Here is a 16,069-nt window from a genome sequence, read left to right as displayed (position 1 = left end):
TGCAAGCTTTGCATTGCAGTGATTGAAAGACTAGAATGTTTTCGATTTCTCTGCAATGTGTTCCAAAAACTAAAGAGGCTGTCCTACTGACAGTCTCCCAGAGATGCATTTACACAGATTACGGGGATTTTTTTTTTTTTTCAGAATGCTAAAGTCCCTGGACATAAAAAATTGGCGCTACAATGTCTTTATTTTCAGACTTATAATGCTGTTGAGAAACAGTAACATTTCATATGTTGATTCAACAAGAAGCTAAGGACTATGTCCACCCCCTCTCAGCTGGGCTAACACAAAATGTCCTTTGTAGGACCTTTCTCAGTCAATGCTGCAGGTGGCTGACCCAGAGCATGGCGAGGACTGCCTGCTCAAAAATTCTGTTTCATTCTTTTTTACTCTGCCATAGAAAGATGAAAGCCATGTTCAAAATAAAGCTTGCCTTTCATTTTCCTGCTTTTGACAGTAGAAAGTTTAATCTACTTTTCCACATTTTTCTAGCAAATATAATTTGTGCAAGGCAATCGCTCTATTTTAACTTCTTAGTGAATAGATACAACTGTTTAACTCTGCAATATTAATACAGACATGTTTTATGAGAGGATCACAAATTATTTTGCATTTTTTCTTAATTTTTAATGGAAAATATTTTCAAAATTTTAATAAATTGTATATTCTTAAGAGAGTTTTTTATTCTCTTATTTATATTTTTATTTACTTATTTATATTTTGATTTTTTTTGAAAAGTTTTTCAAATTTCTGATTTTTTCTGTAGGAAAAGCACTAGGAAGCTGACTCATGACACCAACACCAGTGGAGCTTTGCTGGTCAGAGTGGTAAAATTTTTTTAGAGTGTTTTCTTTTTCAAGTTTTCTTGCATTATGCACTCAGTAAAACTGTTTGAAAATCATCGATATTGTTACAGAAAAATTACTGTTTTATTAGAATAGTTTAAGGCATTGCATGTAACAACAGCAGACATAGTGCTGATAAGGACATATTGCAACCAATAGTTTTGTTTATATTTTTCTTTTTGTTTTATACATTTGCAATAGTTCACATTTGATATTCTTCACTGAGAACACACCAGAATGGCATCAAAATATGACATTTTACAGTTAGAAATTCAGATGTATTTTACCAATAAATCAGATTCAAGATTTTGCCTGAAAATAGGACAAAGGTGAAAGCATGCTTAGAATGCAACCAGGAAGTAAATGTAGAACAATGCAATACATACTAACTAAAAAAAAAAAAAAAAAAAAAAAAAAAGCAGCAAAATCAAAATAGCACAGATGTACATCATACCTCAGGGTTGAGACTGAAAGCTTTTGCTGGTTTTCCAACACAAAGGAAGTCAAAGATAATTTCTTTCATTGCAAAATCTAAACGTTCCTAAAATAGCAAAAATAGTGCAAATCACTAAGCTGCTCACTTCTGTTAGTTATTTTCATTAAGGCTATAGAATGCTGAAAACCAGTTTAATCAGGGTTTATTTAAATATATGGAAAAACAGATATTCAGAATTATGTAGAACATATTACCAGATCTAAAGTTTTAACAATGCTTTATGTTGACAAAATCAAAAATGTATAGCATTTAAATAGAAAATGACCCATTTTGGAAATAAAGCTTTTTAATTATTTCATTTAAACTGCAGTAATTATGACACTAACACAGTATTTTATATAAAAAGAGCTTGTTCACAGATGGCACAGTTAAGGGAAGATTTTAAGCATCTGTTTGCTTCATTTCTATTCAGAGACTTTAAGTACATGCTTAAGTGCTTTGCTCAATGGGAAAATTTTCTGAATTTAAGTCATAAAAGAGATGAAACTTCCAGCACCGCAAGTTAGTCTATTTTAGCAGTTCCCATTTGAACTGATGAAAACTACATGTGTCAACTCCATGCTGAACTTGGTTGACATCTGACTTCTTGCTTTGAAAGCAGTGCAACTTATTGTCCTATACACCAGGGATGATTCAGTATCAGGATGAAATATGGACTAATATTTTAAACTTTATTGACAGAGTGTGTCAACAAATGCATTTTTTGACTTGCTGGAAATTTTAAAAACTGACAAAAATTACATGTGAGTTAAGTGAATACATTTTAATCTATTTTCAATGGAATGAGATTAATCAAAACCTGTTGTTCAAAAGAAGTTTGCCCCAGCTCCGTCTATAATTTCATCATTCTCTGGATGAAAGATAATATCAACAGGGTGGCAAAAAATCCAGTCATTAGAAGTTCACTTATTTGTTGATTTGTTATTGGGAAAATAAATTGGTCATTGTATGGAAAGATATATGCATTGCTCTCCCATACCTGTGCAATAAACTGTATTATCTTCACAAAGATGTTTAGAGGCATATCTCTTGGCACAACACCACGGGACCCTTTTGGGAAAAGGGTTGTGACAATAGTAATAAGTCGACTGCAAAAGAAAAATAAACATTAGACATTTTTGGACCTCACAGATCTTCATTTAGCATGACACTCCATTTAGGAAAACCAGGAAAAAAATCCTTTGAAATGAAAATGTAATGGAGTGTTTTGTTCTGATCCTTTACTACAAATTCAGTGCAATTATTTTATTTCATTACTATGTTACAAGTAAATTAACAACTCAATGGCCACTACAAAAGTATTTTTAACTTACACTGAACAAGAAGTTCTAATTTTTCCAAAAGCAGAAACACTTTATACAGCAATTTTCATAGGTGACAGATTAACTGACAGCGCCACAAGAGGGAATATTTTATTGTGTACAGCTGAATTTCTTATTTCACAACAAAAATACGTACAGTCTGAAGGACTGAAGGAATTCAGGAGAACTATAAAACCTCTTCACTGGCAACATCCACTCTACAATGGATTTTCATTACAAATAAAGCACTTTACCTTTGGGTAGCTGTGTTGCTTTCACATTTAATTCTGATCATGTAAACCCACAGTAGTCTGTACAGAGATTCCAGTGCAACTCGAGCCATTTTTGGGTCCTTATTCTAGAGAAACATATCACATAATAAAAACTTCAGGCACAAATTAGCAAGGAAGTTCTACACTTAATGGATGCCAAGGTTCAGCATTTTGATAATGAAACTACAAAAAGGTAGAGCCTCACAACTGCTCAGTGCTCTATTCCTGTAGCTGTAGGACGCTCATGCATCCAACCTGCTTCTGACATTACTTAAGTAGTTGAAAAACCCAAGTATCAATTTAGTTAAATTAGATAGATGTTACCAATTAAAATTTCTGTTTGAAAACCCCCACAATTTGACTATGAAAAGAAAAACTCCTATTTAGTAGACTACATCAATTCAAAAGTTGTTGCCCTATGGTGGAGGCCTGTTATGAAGAACAGATAAAGGAATGTACCACACTTACTCAAAAGTGAAAGGACAAAAATCAGTGGATGCTTAGGCTAGCCTAATTAATATGGCATCTGTGATCAGCTGGACTGAATTGGTTTATCTGTTTGGATTACTGTTTATTTTTAGAAACTAGTACAGGATTGTCTTTGGGTCTCTTCAGTCATATGCAGTTTTCTGTTCCTGTGGCAGTTGTAAGGGTTGTCTGAGTGAAAAACAAGTAAGTGCAGTCCAATCAGATGGTCTCCCACATGTTCAGCCATCTGCTGGGTTAAACTTTGCAGGAGTCCAGTACACTTTGACCTGAGATAAGGTTTGCCTGGCCCACAGGGGAAATCTCCATGGTAAAAATCTGAGATATTTTTGGCAGACAAATATTGAGTCACAGATCAAAGACTGCGGTTTGATCAAAGAACCTGCAACTGATGCCATCAGAAATTCCTGAATGTCTATGGGTCTGGGTCCTGCAAAATGACAGAAGACATTTTGCCAGTGATATGGGAGATGACTTCAGCTTTCAACGTGGCATCTGTCACAAGCTTAGGAACAAAACCCCTGCTTTTGGGCTCTAATTTCCATTCAATTCCTTGACAACACATTTTATGCAATAAAGTTTTATAGGGACAGAAAACTGAATAATTTTTTTTTGTTTATTATAGAAGCATACAAGGCTTGTCAAACATGTTTAGAATAAGTAGTAAAACGAATGCCGAAGTTTACTTGGCATATTAATCTCTGCAGGATTTAAAAAAAACAAATTTTGTTACAATAAATTTGCTTATGAACCTGTTTACGTGCAATCAATTTTTCATCAGGTATAATCACATCAGTCCTTGTACAATTCAGACCCAAGAATTTTATTTCTTCAATAGGTAATGAAGTACATTATCAAAATTTATTCTTATTCAAAAGCTTTCAAGAAAACAGCAGGCTGTGGCTAAGCAAGTTAAGGTAACGAGAGACTGCGTAGCAGAGGAGGAAACTATTTGTTAGCAAGTGTCTAAATATCCCAGTGATGAGGCACATAGCTGTGAGGGCTATTGAGAAAGAGGGAGGAGAAAAGGGCTGAGACCAGTACCACTGGAGTTTTCAAAAAATAGCAGACCATTTTTTGTCAGATCAGTAAGCTGCTTGGCACAAACAGGATTAAGTGGAAGATGATAAAAAGCCTAAGATACATCCAGGGATATTATGGGCATCTGTCCAAGCTCATGGTGTAGATGTGCACAACTCTCCCTCTAACGAGTGGATTTCCAGCTTTTCCCCCAGCTGTGTGAGTTTGACTTGGGTTTTGAGGTGCCAGCCTGTCTGGTGAAAAGTTTGTTTCAATGGTTGGGGATCTCCTTCTCTGTACTGGGAAGGAGTGGCCAACCACTTTCTTACTTTAGCCACGTATTCAGCTGCCTTACTTTCTCCCCAAAGTAAAGATTAAACTAGTGCCACCACATTAATCTGAGAGCCTTATAAATTGAAGCATATATCAATGAATTACAGGTTGCAAGATAAATTCCAATTTTATTTTCAATCAGTAAGATAGAACCAACTTTTCTTATATTTTCTCCAATGGTTTCAAATAATTTGTCAGGATCTCCTAATTTTCAGAAAAATATATATTCCCACTTGGCTTTGCCTTTTCTGAAGCTTGTACAATTGCGTAAAACCCCATAAAATTAGTTTCAATGACAACAAGGTTATTTTCTGAATCTCTTTGCAAGATTCTAATGCATTGTCACTGAAGGTTAGGTATTCAAGTACTGGCAGAAAGAAATCTTCAGGCAGATTGAACATTCTGAAGAGCTAATCTAACAGCAGGATCTATATGAAGAGAGTCAATACAAATTGTTTCATTAAGACAGAGAGGAAGCATGACCAGAAAGCAACAGGATGCAGCAAAAAAGGATGCAATATATACCTTTTTGATAAGCTTGAGAACTCAGCTTTTGGAGGACAGATACTTGCCTTTCAGCTGAGAAAGTGGCTGAAATGTGAAGTTTGTGTGAAGTTTGAAGTATGCTGTTAGCAGAAGCCTCCTAACCACTGGTTCATCAAGACACAGCTGGGAGGCCCTTCATTTGCTCTAATCACTTCACTGTGTTTCTTGTATTGCCCTTTTCATGTGGGCACAGGACCATCCTTTCACAGGGATGCAGTTTTAGCACGGCATGGGACATTTTACTTATTGCAAAAGTAAAAGGCACGTGGAGGAACAGCAGTGATAACTAGCACATGTGCATTGAACACTACCTGTAACCTGGGAATCACAGCAATATTGCAGTGGAAAAGTAACCTTAAACCTCAAAGATCTAACGTATGGCAAGGGAATAAGAAGGCTACATGGAGGAAAAAACTTGAAACAGTTTAGGGTTTTTGTAATGCAAACATTTAACACGAGTGAAACAAGAAATGGAATCAGTGTCCTACAAGTAGTTCCATTTTGAAAAAGTAATAACAAGTTCTTTGTTTCCAATGCTTATGTGAAAAAAGCAAGTTACTACTAGCTCAGTTTTGGTATGTCACTCAACCTATTAACTTCCATCAGCAATTTTTTCTGTTTCACAGGTGTTTGACTCAGTCTTGGTTTGAGTTAGAGGAACAGCAGAAATTCAAACTAAGCCCAAGAATACTTTTTTGCTATTGAAAAAACCTGCACAGCTAAAGAACTTGTACTGTCAGGAATAAAGTTATGTATGGAATCAGACAATAGCAATAACTCAGCACATTAACCTAAAAAGGCTATGCAACAGATCAACAGTGCATACTGAACTCTGAATACAATATTAAAACCAAGAGATACTAACCTTGAGATTGGAAAGGCAGTTGTTGAGGAAAATATGCCATCTGTTTAAAAAGAACTGCTTCTGACTGACACAAAGCAGGCATGTTACCAAGGGGTACAAAGCCTAAACAGGAAATGGATGTCAATATAGTGTTATTTGCATGTCTACACAACACAAAACTAACTTAATAGAGCCACTGTAAACTTGAAGTTCTAACTCCTCCATTTTGTGCAATACAAGTTAGCCAACATAAACACATTAGCAAGCAGTACTGCTTAAAAGGAGCCTTCTCTAAAGCTGTTACTGATATGTTTCACAGATGAACTAAAACCAACCACATGCGTACTCATAGCAGTGTAAGATAGGGTACAATTTTACAGACTCTCAGGGCTAAGCTCTGTCAGTTTATTGAGAAATAAAAACATGGAAATAACTAAACTCTATTATTATAACAACAGGATCCATAGAGATTGTTGGAACTTGTGAATCAGATGACTATTACTCCTCAAAATCTGCAGTCACAATATTTACCGCCAGACACGTCAAAGAATTGTGTTAAAATACAGGGAATTCCTGGATCTGCTGGGAGTTACAGCTTGTGAAGTGAAAAAAAAAAGAAGCAAAGCAGAACACAGAAGATAGAAGTTGAAATACCAGAACCCAGCTGCTTTGTCAACACTTACTTTAACACTTGTAAATGATACTAAAAAATAAGCTAAAATGCACCTAATGATTTGGAAACTGACTCTGCTATTTCAAGAACACTAAAGGTTCAGTTGTAATACTAATAAATTCAGTCAGGACTTAAAAGGTGTTAGCCAAAAATAAGGTAAGTTCACTTTAAGATGAATTATTTTAAAAATTATCTCTAAATTCTAACTTCAGTCACAGCTCAAAGTATAAATGCATTATAAATCTCAATTTCTGTTCCAGTAACACATAACATAAACTGTCCATATCTAGGTTAATTTCTTGAGCAAATGTACATTAATTTTTATTTTTATAATCTTCACGTCCAAAATATGTATGGGACAGGATAACTGAAGTCTTCTTATAGAAGACTTTCTTACAATACAGTTGAGTACTTGATTGGATCACAGAGTTTAGTAACATTCCAAGAGTGTTGCAACCCATCCTAAGGAAGATCCCTAGGAGGGAAGATAAACCATCTCCTGGAATTTCCTAGTTCTCTCCATTCACTACCAAGAGAACCTTAATGACTAGCTCATATGAGGTACTTTTAGATAGAAAATGAAAAAAGATGACTTCCCCCATCCTGTCTGTACAGTGAGTGCATGGTCCTGTTCAGACTTTAAGGAGTGTGCTTTCTTCCTGGAAGTCTGGAAATATGCACTGCAGCTATTTTTGTCAACTGTTTGCCTTTCCCCTCCTCCTCCTCCTCGCAATGTTTGTATTTCTAATCACACTCTCACAAGAATCTATTCTATTTTGTCACTTTTAACTATGTAGCCTCCAGTGTGGTATGTGTAGACAAGCAATCAAATGCAAAGACCCAGCTGTGCAAGCCTTTCTCAAGAATGTAGTATTGACTTTGGCAAGTATGGCCACAGTTTGGGAAGTTCTATTTAATGTAAAAACTGTACAGAAAATCTCTACTCTGCTGCAGTTCCAACAATGTTTTATTAACTCAATAGAGTGGAACAGAGCCACACAAACGCAAGCAGAGTGAAATCAGAAATCTATCTCCCACTAATTCAAACTGGATCAGGACTGCACCCCGGGGATGCTCTGACTGTCCCCAGGGAATGCTGTAACAGGCAGAGAGCTCCCGCACACTCCTGCAATCCTCCCAGCAGTTTCGCTAGCGCCACTGACCAGCATTCACCAGAAGAACTGGAAACAGGGAAGGCTTTTTGACTTTCCCCTAGAATGAGGGAGGACAAATGACAAACTTTCTCTACTTAAAAGGTCCAAGACTTCAAAATGGATTAGCTAATGCCACACTGCTGACAGGCGCTGACCCAGTTGGAGAGACAGACTGCTTAAGGCAGCCAGCATCAAACTGACTCAGATCCTCATTTAATTCAGATCAACTCATGATTCCAAAAATACACACTGCAGTGCCACTGTTCATCTCACATGAAAAAAAATGAAATAGGGAGCTACACAGTAGCCAAGTTATGGATTTAAAAGGGCATGTGTTATAATTTTTTTCCTGCCTACAATGTATTATTTAAGCCCTGTGAAGGAGTTGTTCCCACATGCCTCATTTGTTCTCACTTGACAAGAAGTGAACTCCATTCTTTCTCCTCTTCTCCTAATGTTTACACATAATAACTATGAGAAAACCTAACCATTTAATAATCACAGAACCAGAAGCTGACAACATATTTGATTGGACTAATTTAGATTATATTTTTAGTAAAATAAGTACAGTTACTTTCTGCAAACACAGTAATCTTCCCTGCAAATAGAAATGTATTGGTTATAGCCAAATGCAAATAAAACATTCTGCAATTTCCCAAGAGTCTTGCTCAGAAATATGTGTGACAATAAATTTTAACCTCTGCTTCTTAGGGTTACTAACCAATGAGTGTTTCTTCCGTGATGAAAGTTCAAGCGTTGTATCATACAGGCTTTCAACAAAGTTCCTCAGACAGGGGACATTCACTTCATTTTTAACAGCCTGAAATAAAATTTCATGTTAGCAAAAAAACTATTTCACAAGCTGTGTTATCTAATTTTTAAAAATTATGCAAACAACATAAAAAATAAACTCACAGCAGCTACGGGGACAAGAATTTCAACAAACAGTCCTGCCAATGCATGCTTGATATCTTTGTCTTTAACTTCAAGGAAGTAATGTGCACATTCCTAAATAAAAAAAAAAAAACAACAAGAAACATAAATTGCATATCAGCTTGAATAAAGACCTCTGAACCTGTGCTGAATGTGAATCACGTGTCAGTGACTATTTTTATCCTGCAAATCCCACTGAAAACATTTGCCTCTTAACTTCTAAATCTGCATTTTGCAGCAAGCAGAAAGCAGGACTTAAGTCAAGATCAAGGAGCTGTTACTCTAATCCAGAAAGTCTCCACTGACTCCAGCTGTGCCTGGTGGTGTTTTGGACTGGAAATGGAGTTGGACTCAGCAGCTGACCTCATGCCCTGTGTGTATCTTCAGGAGCAAAACTAATAGTCAACATGGACCGCTTTACACAATGCTTTGAGAGGCTAGAAAAGGAATGTAATTCTCTGTAAGACACACAGGGCAATGAACAATGTTATTGTAAATGTTTTTGGATCAATTTCATTGCTAGGATTCGTTGCATATTGAGGGTCAATATGGAATTGTGCTATGTGAGGACAATTTCCAGCCTGCATCTGGGGATTAAGAAAAAAAATAAAACCAGACTTTGTCCTAAAGATGCAGCGAACTACTCTCCAGACAGCTGTGTTGCTCAGGAAGTGAGGGAGAGGAGATAAGCATCCACCCATTTGTGTGTACAGCTTCTCTGAGGATGACAAATCCTATTGCCACAGTTACTTTTTCTCTGGGTTCAAGGCCCAAACAGCCCCTGACTGTATGAGGAAGGTCCCCACTGACCATTTTTCCTTCACAGTCATGCAGAGCAGTTTACACCTCAGATCATGCATATTTTTTTTCCTGTGTGCTAACAGGATTATACAACATACGCTTCAGTCACTCCAGCCAGTCTTCCTGAGGTGCTTCTGCACTCTTCGGGAGCTCACTCCTGAAATTAGCTCACCCTTTGAAAGCATCTCTCTCTACTACAGCAGCACAGTGTGACAGAGGTTTTAGATGAAACACTGCATGGAGATACTCAAACAGATAAACTGCCCAAAGAGTTGAAATGTACTTCACCAAACTGAGCAAACGAGATTTTCCTGTATGCACAAGTGCATCTTATGATGCAGAGCAGTAAATATAGGAATTCATTTAGTACTGAGAGATTGTAGCAGGGGAAGGCAGAGATCCAAATTTCAGTTTTACTGCATAGGATTTTTATCTATATTTTTACCTAAGATTTTAATAGTAGTGAACACTGGATAAAGCTGAGCCACAACCCCAATTACTCATCAAGTGAAATGCACTGAACACACATTACTTTGGTATTTTGTCAGCTCTTGATAACTTAAACTAAGTTGACACATACTAGTATGTGTCTACATAATTAAGAGTAAGGTAGGAAAAAAATTTACCTGTTTCTGTGTTTTTAAATATGTCTTAAATACACAATTAAATATGGTTTAGAATATATTGCAAAGCTGAAATAGAATGTGCTTCCTGTACATGACTCAAAAGAAAAAGCTCAGTGTGTCTGTATGCCTGTATATTTGTATTCCAATGCCAAATCCTTACCTGTGGGCATCTAGCATTGATTTTTTTTCTCCATTTACACCATCGATACACTAAACTATACAAGGAGGTTTATATAAACATTTATTTTACTGGATGAGTGGCTACAAACCATGTAACCATGTGGGTGATCCCAAGAAGAAACAGGGGAATAGAAAGATTAAGCTAAAGAAACCTGCTGGTGGGAACGAAACCAATTGTACATTACCAGCAAGGACTCTGAAACATGAAGTAATTTCTTGCCTTTTACAAAATGATGTAATCTATTAATTAAAAGCATTCATCGTAGTCAAACAGTCAAACTATGTTCTGTACTAGTGACTTTTGAACAAGGAGGGTACAGAATGCACTGTACAGCAAGCAGGGTGAAGGTGTGGTAGAAGGAAACGACATGTCCAAAGGAAATTCTATCCAGCTTTTGCCTCAATTCTTTGTCTCTTCCTCAGTGTTTTCCTCCATTAGAAGTTTCTCTCTTTTCTGGCAACTGTGTGAGTATTGGAAGATCACTTTGGAGGCAGTGAGCAGCTAGGGAGACACAGCTAGGCATGGACAGAGGGCAAGGGACAGCTGTGGGATAGTGGGGTGGAAGGGCTGGGGTGTACAGAACAAGACTTCTTCTAGCTGGAGGATGACCTCTAGGGACTAGAGGTATATGACTGATGAGAAGTTGGTATGGGATGACTCACTCCAGAGACCAGAGCACTGAGGGGTTCAGAACAAGCAGAAAGTAGCTGCATGTAGGTTTATGTGGAAATTACATATGGAAAATCTCCTGGAATATTACATGGAAAATAAAGGCTAGCCCATTCAGAAAGGTCTGAGAAACCACAGCAATATACTTGAGAATTTTACCTGCATAAACTGAAGAGAAGCTTCGAAGTCCTCCACAGGATACATCTTAATGCGAAAGAATTTCATTCCCATTATAAGACTGATAATGCTTTGAACTACATACGGGCTTTGTTCTTTATGCCGCAACTCTTTTAGCTCTGCCATAAATTTCTTCTTTACAGCAGGAAATCTATGAATTCACATTGGTTAGTTTCAAAAAGTTCAAAATCAATATTTGAAATGTATTGTAAGGTATATAAACTGGGAAAAACCTAAAGAAGATAAAACTTAGGTTGTATAAAAGTGCCATTTCGCTCAGTATTTGAATAGATTTTTTTTTTTTTGTTTAGCTTTCTTTCACTTCTAATAAACTGAGAAAAGGAAGCATACAGCCTGATCTTAGTCCTTTTAGATAACCACGTTTCAAATTATTTTATTACCATGCATCTCTTTTACACAAGAACTAACAATGTCATTTAAGTAACCCCTTCAAATGTTTTTCAAAAATCCATCATGGAAGATAGCTATCTTGCAAGTACATGTAATATTTTCAAAAGAAAATGTTTATACTATAACCCTGAAAATATTCATATAGGCAGTTTGTACCTTCAGGCTTTTGTCCCTAATAGCCATTACAGTAACACTTACAACTACAATAACTTAGGGTAGAGGGCTCAGTGATCATTTTTGGTCTCCCCCACAAATCTATTGAAGATGTCTTTGGAGACACATTGTCCATAAAAATGATAAACAGAAAGAGCATCCAACAGGACCTCCTGCCCTTTTTGAGGCAAAATGGGAAGATTGTAATTGTCGTGGTGGGTGTAACAACCACAAGCATGTAACAACCTTTTGTTATCCCCTTTGATAGACAACCCAAGTGAACTCAAGAAATAGATTAGCAGGAAGAAGCCCTTCAGTTATAGAAACATCTTAGCAAGGCCCTTCAGAACTTTTGACAGTCAATGTGAAGCTTTGGATCCAGATGCAACTTCTCCTTTTGCATTTGACCCAGCCAATTCAGAGGCCCAGGTAAGACCTTAGCTGAATTTATATGATTTCCAGAATCTCAAACTGTTTTAGCCACATCAAGCCAAACTGACTGGTTTTGTAGAGCTGAGACTCGCCCTCAGCAACACCCAAGAGTTAGGAGACAGACAGCATTACATCAAGGCAGTAAAATTCATCCTCTGCTTAGTTTGTGGTTTAAGTGTACAATGAGATGCTATATTGGGTATGAGATCCTGAGTTTGACTGTTTTCAGATTCAAAATTTAAGATCTGACCCACAAAATGTTTTATGTCATCTGTTCTAAGAAGGATGAAGGGTTCAGAAGCAGATGCATTAAGTTCTGAGCTGAAATAGCTGCAGAGAGCCTTAACATTGCTGCTGTGCAGGATGATAGCCATTTATAGGTTTGTCCAGCTAAAGAAAAAATAGCATCTACAGAAAAACTAGTTAAAATAGCTCTCTTCAGCCCTTTGGGCTTTCTACAGACGTCATTGCTGAGATAGGAAAAATAACACTGCTGGAGTTGAGTTTAATTTATTCAGTATCACTGGACTAGATGCAGAAAGCCTGTGATTCCCTAGAGGCCTATGTTCTAGAACATCTGGATAAATAAAAGGCCAATGAACTGAAGTGACTTATTCCTACAGAATACTTAAAGAAAGTGAGAAAATCAGAATATTCACATCCTAAGCAAGTAGACTTTGTCATATTTATGAAGGAAATAATATATTGAATTTTTCTTACTTTGCTTGAGCTAGAACACCTATTACTTCTGCATACAAATCTGCAACAATGTGCATATTCCCAGTGTTAGGACCAAGGTACCTATCAAGACACAAGAAATAATTCTCAGCTGAGAAAACATACTGTTTAAACCACAACTATTACAAAAATAAGAAAGAAGGTTTTTCATAGAATTTTTGCATGAAAAAGTGCCTTACCCTTCTTTGTACTTAAAGTGCTTGAAAGCCAAGTTAATAACATCATTTACCAAACTGTCTATTACTGGATGAAGTGGAATCTGAAAACACAAAATAAAATATAAGAAGTACACATATATTACACTAGTGCTAGTATTACTCATGGATATCATCCATTCAGAAATATATCAGTTAAAATAGCATGTAGCTAACAATACAGCAATAATGAGCCATCCATTCTTACTTTTAAAGATAAATACTTTTGTTCTAAAGACTTGGCAAAGTAATGTCTGTATGAGCACAGAATGCTATGTATCTTACAGATGCAAGAAAGACAGCAATGAAGAAGCATGCAGGATCTATTTCATGATTTTATTATAATCTTAAAGATGCAAACAGAAAGAAGAATCCCCAAATTCACTTGCATTGGTAATTTCTATCATTTATTAGTTAATGGATAATTTGAGAACTCCTACCTGTTTCAAAACTTCTATTAATACTAAAGAAAAAATAAAATCAATAGCCAGATCTCTTCTCTCCATTAAATAGTCCCTCTGTTGTTCATCACTGCAAAATCAAACCAAGAAACACAATATTTTGGAGAAGTGTCATAATTCATATTCTTCTTCAATTACACAAATACAGATAACAGGGAATTGTGTCCTACCTTTTAAACTGAGTCCAACATTTCAGAAAGTTATGCTCTTAAAATCTGAGATAAGCAGACCTAATCTAAAGTGTTACTGTGATGTTCTTTCAAATGCTTAAATATCACCTATCCATTTCCTCCCTCTTTTTTTTTCCAGTTAAAGATCCACAACAATAAAAAAAAAAAAAACAAACCAAAACCAAGAAAACTTGTGGAGTCTGTAGTCTAACAAATTTCTTGCTGATGACACTATTTAGATCATTCTTAATTACACTTTGGAAGCAAATGTAACTCTGTGCTATCAATTCATATTTAGACTTGTCATGAATTTTGACAAGTGCTTTAAATGTACTAGTGGAGAATTCACAACCAAATTGTATTATCTCTTAAAAACTGTTCCAGTGTTAATTTTTTAACTTTGGCAACACTTGTCAAACTTTTCAAACACATTTCTTGTACAGAACAACACATAGGAGTAAAAGTCTGAGGTGAATAGCTTCCAATAAAAATACCAAAAAACCCAACCTATTTGAATCAACTGATCAAAGTTTCAAAGTGTACTGAAAAGATAACATGAAATATACAGTACTTATTGTAAAATTAAACATTAAAAAAACAGTTCTACAGTCCATTTGAAGCATTTAATATGATTCCAGTGTGATTTTTGTGTAAATTCAGAACAATTCTTATAAACATTGAGAGTTTTAGTGATTTCAATTGTACTTACGTGTTTGTAATAAAACAGGCATTTAAGAGTACAATTTCATCAGTGATGAAACAAGTTATTTGCATTTTGGTTTCCTTTGGTTTTACATCAGCTGGAGAAAGGACTTGTTATACATTCCTTCTGTAACACCACCAATTGACAGAGAAGTCTTGTTTCACTGCTAAACTGACTTTCAACGGAATTTTGGGTGGAGTTTCCAAAGACAGCAATTTATGAGCAGGTAGTCATGGAACAAGTTGGGAGAAAGAAGCAATTCAAGGCAAGGATTCATCTCACCAAAAAGCAGACATCTAATTAATGAACTGTGTCTTCATACTGCCTACTTCTACTAACCTAATACAGGTTCATTTCTACCTTGGTATATAAACCTAGCCCCTACCCCTTTGTTCCAGCAACTACTGCTTTGTGTAGTTACTGGGTTATAATGTAATCCCAATGTGAAGAATTGCCTGTGCATTTCTGAACACCAGGTCTGACAGTGTTGATTCTCCTGCTGTTTCATTGAAGTGTGTAAATGTAGCACTGAAGTATTCAGAAAAACTCAAAGTTTGAAGACTATACCTGAACCACACCACAAGACCTCAGTATAACCAAGATCAGTTTGCTGCCTTATGACTGAGGAACTACTGACATAATTATTTTTGTGTGCTTGTTACTTTTAAGAGGTGTGTTGCTAAAACTCTCTGACTGATTCTCAAATTTTTGTATTGAGGGTAGGTATATGTGAAGTTTTTATGTGTAAGCAGAATGCTGTATAAGAAAAATTCTTCCACGTGGCATAGAATTATTGTTTGATCACTTGAGTAAATACTGTTTATACAAACTGGTATTTAAATATGAAAGCATCCAAAACATCAGTAAGACAATTACAACAGCACTGTTATGTTTGAACTATGAGGAGCATAATGTGAAAGACACAATTATTCCATCCATCAAGAAGACAAGAGAAGAGTTCCAGGAACAAGCAGTAAAACAATACAACTTTCAAGCAACTGTTACCTCACAAAAGCTGATGGCTGAAATGTAACACACTTAACCTTAGAATTTATCAATTACACATATTCAAAACCATACCTTTTGGATTTAGTGCTTGTTCTTGGTCTATACTCATGAGATTCATCTTCTATGCCATTCTGCCTTTTATACCAATCGAACAAAGTGCGCAAGATAGAGGGTAGACAATATTCTGAAAGTGAGCTCATTGAGCTTATAACCTATTGGGAAAACACAACGAAGCAACAAATGAAATGCTGTTCAAGTTTTCTCTCCTCCTTAAAAAGAGTACTAATTCAATGGTTCTTTCTTGTTTTCATTCATTTTTTTGAAAACTATGGTACAAGTAGTGACTTAATAATCTGGATTTCCTGTCTTTAAAATATGTGTGGACATGGCATGTAGGAACATGCTTTAGTGTTTAGACTTGGCATTGTTGGGTTTGTGG

The 16,069-nt window shown here is 36.1% G+C and overlaps 1 protein-coding gene across 2 annotated transcripts in view; it reads right to left on the bottom strand.

The window, feature by feature from the left end:
* FRY (FRY microtubule binding protein) overlaps nucleotides 1–16,069 on the bottom strand; it is a 159,270-nt gene that overhangs the window by 90,186 nt on the left and 53,015 nt on the right. For both annotated transcript variants that reach the window (XM_053935267.1, XM_053935266.1), the window contains exons 4-14: nucleotides 15,703–15,842; nucleotides 13,729–13,819; nucleotides 13,274–13,353; nucleotides 13,077–13,157; nucleotides 11,343–11,511; nucleotides 8,889–8,981; nucleotides 8,695–8,793; nucleotides 6,168–6,269; nucleotides 2,900–3,003; nucleotides 2,324–2,432; nucleotides 1,303–1,389 (exon numbers count right to left, since the gene is read on the bottom strand). In XM_053935267.1, coding sequence (XP_053791242.1) covers nucleotides 1,303–1,389; nucleotides 2,324–2,432; nucleotides 2,900–3,003; nucleotides 6,168–6,269; nucleotides 8,695–8,793; nucleotides 8,889–8,981; nucleotides 11,343–11,511; nucleotides 13,077–13,157; nucleotides 13,274–13,353; nucleotides 13,729–13,819; nucleotides 15,703–15,842 — 1,155 coding nt within the window. The remainder of the gene's footprint in view (nucleotides 1–1,302; nucleotides 1,390–2,323; nucleotides 2,433–2,899; nucleotides 3,004–6,167; nucleotides 6,270–8,694; nucleotides 8,794–8,888; nucleotides 8,982–11,342; nucleotides 11,512–13,076; nucleotides 13,158–13,273; nucleotides 13,354–13,728; nucleotides 13,820–15,702; nucleotides 15,843–16,069) is intronic.

This window comes from Vidua chalybeata, chromosome 2 (genome assembly GCF_026979565.1).
Source record: "Vidua chalybeata isolate OUT-0048 chromosome 2, bVidCha1 merged haplotype, whole genome shotgun sequence".
Taxonomy (NCBI): Eukaryota; Metazoa; Chordata; class Aves; order Passeriformes; family Viduidae; genus Vidua; species Vidua chalybeata.
Note: the sequence above shows the minus strand (reverse complement) of the source record. Positions and strands in the feature narration are given on the sequence as shown.